Source organism: Podarcis bocagei (genome assembly GCF_964188305.1).
Source record: "Podarcis bocagei genome assembly, chromosome: 4".
Classification (NCBI taxonomy): Eukaryota; Metazoa; Chordata; class Lepidosauria; order Squamata; family Lacertidae; genus Podarcis; species Podarcis bocagei.
In genome coordinates, this window is record NC_138128.1 from 25,380,675 (window position 1) to 25,392,155 (window position 11,481).

Sequence of the window (11,481 nt, forward strand, 5' to 3'; positions counted from 1 at the left end):
GCTTTAAAAAAAAAAGTCTCAATTTTTCTTCCGGTGAAAGGTTTTGCAATGACAGTGTCCTTAAGTTCACAGAGAGGGAGGGAGGGAGGGAGGAAGTATAGTAGATAGATGACAGGCAGGCAGGAAGGCAGATATACATATATTCTAATTTTCTGTAATGCTTTTGCAAACGAAACAAAATGAAATATAAGCAGAGCCAGCAGAAACTACGGTATTAACCATCAACACAGATGACCAGCTTCAGTCTAGTGGTGTGGACCGCTTCCACCCATTGAACATGTGAGTAGATGTACAGTGGTACCTCGGGTTACATACGCTTCAGGTTACATACACTTCAGGTTACAGACTCTGCTAACCCAGAAATAGTACCTCGGGTTAAGAACTTTGCTTCAGGATGAGAACAGAAATCGTGCAGCAGCGGCGCAGCGGCAGCAGGAGGCCCCATTAGCTAATGTGGTGCTTCAGGTTAAGAACAGTTTCAGGTTAAGAACAGACCCCCAGAATGAATTAAGTTCTTAACCCGAGGTACCACTGTACTACCAGTGTGGTTCCCCATTAGCAGCCACAAGTAGAAAACCCCCAAATGCACACTGAGCCTGCTGCCGTGTGAAAGCATCTGACCCAATGCAGCCCAAATGCACCAGGCTGGTGCAGAGATCTTCTTGCCTGCCTCCTGCTGCTGCCCTGGCTGTCGTACATGGCAGGGCTGCAGGTGCATCAATGGCCTCACCGTGTTAAGATTGCTCCCTTAGCTTCTGGCAGCACAGCAGCAACAGGAGCATGGTCCCATGTGCCAGGACACTGCCCCATAGACCTTTAAATGACAGCTAAGTTTAGCTATTAAAAAGACAAAAGTACCTCATAGTATCACACCATGTTTATTAGAATTTTAGGTATCAACTGTCTCCTATAATTACAATTTGAAGATGTTTCATATGATTAAACTTAAATAACACATTATCCCACACATGATAACCTCGACTAAAATTTTATTTTCACTTCTACTTCTTTTTTTCCGTGCCAACCATTTCTCACACCAGAAGTTTGCAGATTGGCCAATGGAAGCGATAGTTTGCCTGATGTGCAATTCGCTCCCCTCTGTGCTTCCTCAAGAGGGGACCACAAACAGGATTTCATGTGACCAAAGGAACAGAAATAGGCCACTGCCTATTCTTGTAAATACTGCAGCTGTAAGGGAAATTTGTTCTAGGAGACTTTGAGTCTCCGTGCTAAAGTTAACTCGGTTAACCATGCACAAATGACTGCTACGTCACATGCAGCTTTAGGAGAAGAAGTATGTGTGCCATAAAGTTAAAAAGAGCACAGAGAAAATCTGGAAACATCGACTGCTATATGAAATAGGCAAGGTCACACAAGTGCACTCCACCTGCTACACAAGTCGCACATTCAGAGGCAGTATGTCAGTGAACCTTCAAAGGGGCTCCGTCTCAGTGCCCGTCAGCTGACTGGTGCTGGCAGAGAACTCTGCCAACTGCAGTGCAGCCAATTCCAGCCATGTCAGGGATGATGTCAGGTGTAGGGCAGGTGGCCACAGCTTGGGTGAAAGGCCTAACTGGAACCCCCTGCCAGGACTATTTAAGGCCAAGGGATGGAGGTTCTCCACCACGGCAGTGTGCCACTCAATATCTAGGGAACAACAGCAGGAAAGGGCTTTCATGCCTTGTTTGTTTGCCACCATGTGAAGCAAAATGTTGAACTGGGTGGGCCTTTGGCCTGGTACAACCAGGCTGGTATGTTCTTAATTATATTCCAAAGCATTTATTGCTTTGGTGACTAAAGAGCTTCATAATGAGCTACTGAAAGAAAGAAGGAAGGAGTGATTGATCCACAGCAAAGTCTTTGCAATTCCAGCAAAATACGACCACTTACTTTCACAGTGGACTTCAATTGATCCAGACCTGAGACCCACCTATGGCTCCCAACTCGTAACATAGAGCCCACTTTCACATGTGCACTTTTGATTTTAAAATGGTGCTAATAATGCACATTATTAAACCCAAAATGGCAATTCACAGAGTAAGAGACACAGTGTTTCCTTAGCATTACTGCTAAATAAACCAGTGTAGCAGGCAAGTGGTCTGAAATGGGAGAAAGGAGTATGTGATTCAGGGAGGACGGAAATGAAAGTAGGACCACTCAAGCAATTAAGAACCTGGCAACTGTACAGAGAGATCTGTAACTGGATTACCCTCTATGCCCAGCAAAGAACTTTCCTCCCAACCAGCCCAAGTTGCAAGGAGTGGAGTGAGGATGGTTTGGCATCCTTGTTCCTTCTAGATCTCACTTCCTGTAGCCAGACATCACTTCCTGGGCCCCCAGCGATTGCCATGATGGCAACCGCTGGGCAGCCAAGCTACCCACCGCAACAGACACTTCTGCATTCTATCTACCACAGTGGACACTTCTGTGTTCTAGTGTCCAGCATAGTTAATATTCTGGGGAAAGTCTAGAAAGCCACAGAAACAGAATAGAAACGGAACTTAGTGTCCCTGTTCCATAAAGAGTACCCTTGCTACAAGCATTATTGAAAAAGGCTCTTGACTTTCTGCTGGCACTTTGCAGCACTCCATGGAAAAGGGTAAAACAAGTGTCTCATTGGAAAAATGTGTTCTAGTCCAGACAACACAGGTAGTGCTCCTTTGGCTTGGTCAGCCTTACCTGGAGCCAAATATGGCAGCAAAAGCTTTGCTGCAACCCACCTGGGATGGTCTCATGACCCACCTGTGAATCCTGACCTGAAGACCTGTGCTCCATTGCTCAGGAAGCAAGGTTGGTTGGGAGAACACTTCCCACACACTCATTGACTTATCAGCCTAAGATCAGATGTTTGGGCCTGTTCCATGAGCTGACTGCCTTGAAGGCAACCATGGTTTGGAGAGAAAGCAAAGACTATAGTTAAATATAAAAACCAAACTATAGTTTGTTGTGAAACAGAAAAGGGCGGGAAGGGCAGTAAGCCAGTGGTAGAGGCATGCAAAGGTTAGCAAATTCAAATCACAAAACCACCTTAAGATAAGGCTGGGAAAGACCTTTATATGAAACCCTGGAGAACCTCTGCAAGTGAGTGTGGAAAATGGACCACACAGGCTATATAAAGGACTGCAGTGCCCATCATTCCCAACCGTTGGCCTTGCTGAGTGAAGTTGATGGGAGTTGAGCCAAACAACCTCTGGAGCACACTACATCGACTATTCCCACTCTAGGTGGTGCATATGCATGCACACTAAACATTGTATAACATTAGAGTCAGCTTGATAAGACTGCTGATGAACTGAAATTGATCTTAGCCTGTATAAATATATTAATTAAAAGACATAGGCATTAACAATGTTTCAACAAACAAAAACACACTGAATAAGATGAGACCAGCCAACTGATGTTTGAAAACCTTCATTGAGGCTTGTGGCTGGGGGGGGGGGGAACCTGAGTAGTAAAAAAAAAAGAGGAAGAAGAAATGTAAGTATAAGACGATGCAAGACTGCTTGTGAAACTAAATTTCTCTAACGTTAGTATACTTGCATAGTCCTGGATTAGCCGCCCCGTCTTCCTACAAGAAGAGGTAAGCTATTTTAGTCATCTGCTTGTCTTAAAGATCTTTATTAACAAGCTACTTCTGGAAATGTTGATTTACAGAATTATTACTTTTTAAAGAAAAAGAATTTTTTTTTTAAGTCTGCCAGTATAGTCAGTATATTAATTACACTGGTAACGATGAGAGCTAATCTCCTTTGTTGTCTAGAGTAACAAGGCTGTAGTTAGTTAGCACAATGAAATGGAATGCTTTACTACCGAACACAAGAAGGTATCTAGAGAAGCAGCACTGTTTAGATTTAACACCGACTTGCTAAATCAGATAAACTACTGCATTCTTATCCTGCCCTCCTTCCAAGGAGTCAAGGTTGGTTTTTCATGACTGATGGAGACACATTTTCAGCCCATGGACACATTCCCTCTTGATTGACAACCTAACAGCAGCTGTATGCCAGAGATGGGTGTGACCACACAGAGAGAGAGCACACACATTCTCGTATACACAGATGCATGCATACAAATACTCACTCTCCCACTCCTCCAGTGATTAGGCTTGACAAAAAGAGTGCTTTAGCTTTTCTAATTGCTGGAGCAGGGTTGGAGAAGATCTTCCTGGAAACTGTAGTCGGCAAGAGAGGATTAGCCAAAAGAAGACCCTTTCCTCCACAAGTCAGAATGCGTTGGGGGGCATTTTCAGCAAGGTGGATGACAACTGTGAGCCCCTCTGAAAACACTCTTGCCCCACTGCAATCATGTTTAGAATGAGCTTTCTATTCTACTCAGTTCTGTTGGAGCCTATTTACAGCATGGCCTCGGGGGTACAATACAGAGTCTTCTGAGTTATTTTCTGAATTCATTGGCCATGATCCAGAGGCAGAAACAAGTAGCTCCAAACATGAGGTGGAGCCTTGGGGTTTTCTGGGATGCAGTTACTTTTAAAAGTCATTAATAATGTAGGACAGACCCTCACTACCCATGTCGGCCCTGCTAATCCTGTGGTTAAGTGACGCAAACTCTGTATGGTTTGAGGGACTCGGGTGCACCTAGCACCCGAAAATATACTTGTTGATAAATTCCTTATAAATTGTTTACAAATGTCCTTATTGCCTGAGGAACTATGCATGCAACTGGGGTGGGGGCCAATAAGTGTTAGCATTCACATAGGATCCTTAGGATTTTAAGAGAAAAGACACTTTAGTGTGGAGCGGCAGCAGTGAAATGGGGGAATTTTACCACTTTCCTAACCTGGCTGCCACTTTCCCACCACAACTTCCTCCATACACACACTAAGGTGTTTTATCTTTGCAAACATGTGTCTTGAACAATGCAGGGGAAGTGATAGCAGAACGGAGTTAAGCCACCACTCCTCTTCTCCAAAACCTAGAAGCATTCTGTGCCGCTGTTCTAACCTTCTGTTAAATAATTCTTCCTCAGTCTCTCTTTCAAGCCATGAATGGAAGTCTCAGCATCTCCAATGGGACATCATCCTTGGCTGGACAATGCCACCGAGACACCAGGATAGCGCATGTGGTATTCCCAGTCCTGTACGGCATTCTTTTCCTTGCTGGATTTCTGCTGAACAGTTTGGCTCTGTTGGCTTTCTTCCAGATTCGGACCACATCGAGTTTCCACGTGTACCTTAAGAATATATTGCTTTCTGATTTCGTAATGACACTGATGCTGCCGCTGAAGATTCTGACGGATTCAGAACTTGGGCTGTGGCAACTTAAAGCTTTCGTCTGCCGTTTCTCGGCTGTAATATTCTACGAGACAATGTACATAAGCATAGTGCTCCTTGGACTGATTTCACTAGACAGGTTCCTTAAGATCGTTCGGCCATTTGGGAAGTTTTGGTTGCATAATGTCACTTCAGCAAAAATTCTTTCTGGCTCCGTGTGGTTCTTCTTTTTCGCCCTCTCCTTGCCAAACATGATCTTGTCAAACCGCGAAGCCACACGTCTCTCTGTAAGGAAGTGTGCTTCCCTGAAGAATCAGTTGGGACTGAAGTGGCATGAAGCTGTCAACTACATATGCCAGCTCATCTTCTGGACTGTGCTAATCTTAATGCTCCTGTTTTATATAATTATTGCTAAAAAGATCTATAGCTCTTATGTAAAAACCCAGACAAAAGAGTGCAAGATCAAACAAAGGGCAAAGAGCAAGGTATTCATAATTGTAGCTGTTTTCTTCATCTGCTTTGGCCCTTTTCATTTTGCCCGAGTACCTTACACTCTTAGCCAGATTGGCAAAAATATTGACTGCAGTCTGCAGAACCAGCTATACATTGCTAAAGAAAGTACCCTCTGGTTAGCAACTGCAAACATATGTATGGACCCACTGATATACATATTCTTGTGCCGACAATTTGTTGAAAAGGCTTTTTGTGTTAAATCACGAAAATCTAGGTATACAACTCAAGAAAATCAAACTATTGCACTGGACACTGGAATATCTACATAGACATCTTGGTTGGTGGCAACTTCTTATTCTAACATTTGCACTACATTGTTGTCAAATTAAAATGCATTTTAGTTTCAAGTGGGTTGTTGTTTGATGTGATTCCATTCTGAATGATTGAAATTTTAGCCAGCAAAGGAGTGACTTAATTAGAGTGAATGGACACTAACACTAACAGCTATTCATTTTAATTGAATGTACAGTGGTACCTCAGGTTACAGACGCTTCAGGTTACAGACGCTTCAGGTTACAAACTCTGTTAACCCAGAAATAGTACCTCGGGTTAAGAACTTTGCTTCAGGATGAGAACAGAAATCATGCGGTGGCGGCGCGGCAGCAGCGGGAGGCCCCATTAGCTAAAGTGGTACCTCAGGTTAAGAACATTTTCAGGTTAAGAATGGACCTCCAGAACGAATTACATTCTTAACCCATTGTACTCTTCTGTAAAGAGGGCACAGCTATTCCTAATACCCAGACACTGAAACTAAATGAGACAGACAGACAGATATGCTAATGGTCACCATCACATACTTATGTGATAATGAGCTCTAGAGATTGCATCCTATGGAAAGTAGTCTGTTACTGTCAGGGACTGGTAGGGCTCTGAGAAGTGTATAGAAGAGATAGTGAGGCCAGAGGCTGATCTACATGGCATGCATGCTGTAGAGACCAAATGTGGGTCCAATGGTCAAGAAGGTGGTTTCTACACATGCTGTAGAGGGAAGCGAGGGGCAGATAGATCTCATCTACTTGGGAAGTTAGTCCATCTATGAAAAGGAAAACGCTGATCCTAAACATTTACTGCCTTGCGGGATATCTTCAGGAGAAGAAAAGGCTAAGGAGGAAATCCTTAGGAGTCCCTAAGACAGTCAGGTGGCATCTTGTACGCCTCCTTCCAGCAACTCCGGCAGCCAAGCTGATGCCAAACATATGGCTCTGCTTTCCTTTGGACCACATCTGTGAGGCTGAGTCTTGTCATCTGGGCAGGCCGGGACCTTCATATGCGCTGCCCAGGCCCGCACCTCAGGGAGGTCAATTAGTGCTGCTAACACAGCGGTTTGACTTCGCCCCTGGAGGCTCACTCCACTGTGTCTCGAGACAGACAGATGCTAACAACTATTTTCTCCTATATGTTATAGGCAATAGATAATTACCTACTTAATATAGTGGGTAAATATGTGCTGGCAGGACATGCTGCACAACAGTAAGGGGCCTAAACTTAACGATGGGTGTAACCATGATATAAAACAGAGTTGCTCCTTAAAACAAAGGTGCGCCAAAGGCATGTGAAATGCTTGAATCAGCTGCTTTTCAACTTCTTTCAACTTTTAGCAAGGGATGCCAAGTATTATTTTTTTATAGTAAGGAAGGGCAAGATGAAAGGTTAAATTAAGTATATCAACTTCTAACTTTTTCTGGAAAAAAGAATTGTTTGATTGCTTCTAGTTCCTACTGGAGTGGTGAAATGAGAAACACTAGCCTTACAGTAGGATAAAAAAATATCCTCAAGCAAGGTTTGCTTTCTTATATTTCTTGGCCAAATTTACAGCCAAGATGCCCTGAGTGGCCACTCTTGATAGAGAAAGTATTTGGAACAAAGTGAAGATAAAGCAGAATTCTGCTTATGCATTTCTGTATAGTCAGTTCTAACCCAGCAGATGGGGGTGGTTCAGAATGCAAATTCTACCAGTTCAGAATGCCTTACTCCAACAGAAATTGAGTCCAGACTTTTCTGAATGTTGGGCCTGAGCTTGCATTGTTGTTTGTACTACCAACAGCAGCCTGACCCCTCTCCCATTACAGACACTTTACTGGGAGTAGACAAGGGTCAATAGCAATGTTATGAGCAAATTATTTCTCTCCCTGCCTTACTTCCACTGAGGTGCCTAGAAGACTGCAAAAACAGCATCCCAGACACAGGAACCTTGGGAAATCATTGCAGAATTCTAGGCATTCCAAGAGAGGGAAGAGTGTCAGACGAAGACATTGGGTGCTGTTGTCCACTGCCAGGAAAGTTTGGGAGAATGGAAGGGAAAGAAGTAAAGAGTGTCAGTCAATCTATTCACTTTTTTTGCAATATTTCCTTGCAAGTTCTTGAAAAGGCTTGAAAGCGGTTTTTAAAGAGCTTGCAAGGAGCAATAAAAAAAATGAGCTAGAAGTGAGACAAGATAAGGGGAGCCTACCCATTAATAGTCAGCAGTAGAAAGGCCTTCAGTTTCTGTAATGTCGGCAGTGAGGCAGAGAGATAGGGAAGAGATGCTTGCATCAAAAAGTCCATAATATAACCAGCCAAAATAAAGCACAACATACTTGTTTACTTGTCACATATTTCTTGGGCGGGGGGGGGCAGTATCTTTTATGCCTATTAAAGCAAGTACAGTTTGTTCCCTACTTGAATCCATCATAAATATCTCACACAACTATTATTATGCAGGTGGGGAATTTCAAGGGAAACAAAACATTTTGTTTACCACTTCAGTAGGAACTGTGCTTTACATCTATGTGGGCTGTGCAGTCCTCAGACTGCAGTTCGTGACTGAACAGGGCTCCATCTATGCAATTAATTAATTTTTCTTTATTTCTTTTTTGCTACAAAGGTTGCAAGGGCAACTTTCAACAAATGCACAGAAGTAAAAAATAAAATAAAATGATCACACATTAAGTCCCAACAAGTGAACCACCTCCCTTTACCAACTGCATTAACATGATGACCATTAAAAACAGTGTTCTTGCACAAGAAAAAATAAACTTCGCAAGAAAAAAGAAGCTAAGAATCAAATGCCTGGGAGTAGAATAGGGTGATGAACCTCAAGGTCATGGGCCTGCCAAGCCTCCACATTTGACACATGAGCTCATTTTGACCAAACCATGCCTACCTGCCTCATACCTGATACCCTATGTCCATCTATCAATATCTAAAAGAACAAAGCTGCTGCTGCTGCTGTATTGCTGCTAAGAAGAAAACAAAGCACCATACTGTCAACTTGAAAGTCATCATAGGTTCTTTTGCAGGGTTCTCCCTCCTCTTCTCATTAACTTTGCAATTGGCAGCATGTATGTTACCAACCACATGGTGCGTTCCATTATATGCTGACTAGGCTTTAACAAGCCTCAGCTTGCGAGTCGGCAAACTATGCGCCCAGATTAGAAGCAACACAGGGCTCAATTTTAACTGTTTATAGACTACTATAAATTTCATTAGTATATTAACAGAACTGCCATAGCTACACCCATGGAAACACCTATTCATGAATCCCCAGTGTGTCTGCCTATGCAGTTATGCATTCTACGGGGAGATCAGAAAAGCATGCAACTTAATCTATCCATTTCATTGGATATTAAGTATCCGGCCTTCTTAACAAAACACGGAAATGTAGAGGTTTGCGGGGGGGGGGTAGTAAATTTGTCTTCATACCCATTTCTGGCCAGTGGTACAGGTTGTGTATGACCTGACTGCATCTGACCATCCAGAACAGTCTAATTTTAAAGATCCCAAATTCTCCCATAACATAGTGGTTGCCCATCAACAGATAGCACCCAGGCAGCAGCCCATCTAGTCACGGTGGCCTATACATATAACAGTGCAGTCCTATGCATGTTTTCAAAGTGGAGCTCACTGCGTTCCATGAGTGTCCACAAGACTGCAGTCTTAATTAACATATGTAGGTCTGTGTCCTCTTTTTCAGTGAGGCATTGCCTCCTTTTTTGGTGATGTGTAAGTGTGTGGTAGCTCCACCTTGCAGTGATTGCGCTGGCAAAATTTTTTTTGCAAGGAAGAGTTGACATGTTTTCAGAGATGAAGCGGAACAGAGAGAAAAAATACATTTGCCGTACAGTGTTACAACCCACCTCATGCAGGAGCTCAGAATGAGAGGAGGATGAACCAGTCATATTAAGAGGACCAGCTGCAGAGGGGCTGAACCCAAGTCCAAACCCAAGTCACTGAGGACCCCCTTGAATTAGAGACACCCAGGAGCACAACTCCTGAGCCAGATTCCCCTGAAGGGGGATGTTTTCTTTTCTAAATACAGTGGTACCTCGCAAGACGAATGCCTCGCAAGACGAAAAACGCGCAAGACGAAAGAGTTTTCTGTTTTTTGAGTCGTTCCGCAAGACGAATTTCCCTATGGGCTTGCTTCGCAAGACGAAACGTCTTGCAAGTTCTTGCGAGTTTGTTTCCTTTTTCTTAAAGCCGCTAAGCCGCTAATAGCCGCTAAGCTGCTAATAGCCGTGCTTCGCAAGATGAAAAAACCGCAAGACGAAGAGACTCGCTGAACGGATTAATTTTGTCTTGCGAGGCACCACTGTAAGGGACCTCACATTTCCCTATACCTGCTCACCAACACAGACAACAGACAGGGTGGGGCTGGACATTTAAGATGTTACACGGGTTCCAGACCTTTTAAACTCTCCACTCTTTAGGAAAGAGACAAGGCCTGGCAGGGGTAGTATGGCCCAAGAAAGGTTTAAAAGAAACCCTCAGTTCTTTGCTGGAGTAAATTGTCTACTTATCTACAATAATAATAATAATTTATTATTTATACCCCACCCATCTGGCTGAGTTTCCCCAGCCACTCTGATCTGCATTAAATATTAAAAACAATACAGCATGAAATATTAAAAACTTCCCTAAACAGGGCTGCCTTCAGAAGTCTTTTAAAGATAAGATAGCTGCTTATTTCCTTGACATCTGATGGGAGGGCGTTCCACAGGGCGGGTGCCACTACCGAGAAGGCCCTCTGTCTGGTTCCCTGTAACCTCACTTCTCGCAATGAGGGAACTGCCAGAAGGCCCTTGGCACTGGATCTCAGTGTCCGGGCTAAACAATGGGGGTGGAGACGCTCCTTCAGGTATACAGGACTGAGGCCAAGGTCCACAATTGATGCTTTTAGCAACTGAGGGACTATGGTCACTTCAACACCATCTTTTTACGGAACGGTCATCTTGAATGTTTTCCACCACAAAGATTGTGGGGAGGTTAGTGGATGCTGGCTATTTATTGAGGATTCATTCCTATCTATTTGCAGGGTGGGGTTAGACCTCATTCCATGAAGCAAATACTGTTCCACACTTCCCAGCTCAATTTCCCCATTGCTTTCAATATCACAAAACATCTGCCGTTGGGGGAAGCAGTTCTGTTATTATTGCTGGTTTTCGGAATTTATTTATTTTTTTAATTAAATAGTATGAAATATAACTTCTGTAAGCATCCTGTAAAACATGTTTTCCAACCTTTTACAGTGCCATCACAACTGAATCACAGTCTGTCACTTTAATTTTACTGCAGAGCCAGGAAGTGAGCCCCAAGTTTTCAAATCTCACCTACGCTAGCTCATGAGTCACCTCTAAGGCTGAAACAGCTTGTCACTCAAGTTCTTCCTGGCTCAGACCATTCAGACCAGGAGTAAAGAACTTGGAAGCCAGCACGCTTTAATTGTGGGCCTGATTTACCCCTACGTCTAACTTATAAAT

General features: G+C 43.5%; 2 protein-coding genes across 3 annotated transcripts in view; one reads left to right on the forward strand and one right to left on the reverse strand.

Annotated features, from left to right (window-relative positions):
* Positions 1-11,481, reverse strand: part of MED12L (mediator complex subunit 12L) — a 187,874-nt gene that overhangs the window by 84,598 nt on the left and 91,795 nt on the right. The gene's annotated exons all lie outside the window — the stretch shown is intronic.
* On the forward strand, positions 3,434-6,090 carry P2RY13 (purinergic receptor P2Y13). Its single transcript, XM_081190604.1, has 2 exons — positions 3,434-3,580; positions 4,987-6,090. The coding sequence occupies exon 2, from the start codon at positions 5,002-5,004 to the stop codon at positions 6,010-6,012; it is 1,011 nt and encodes a 336-aa protein (XP_081046730.1). The 5' UTR covers positions 3,434-3,580; positions 4,987-5,001; the 3' UTR covers positions 6,013-6,090.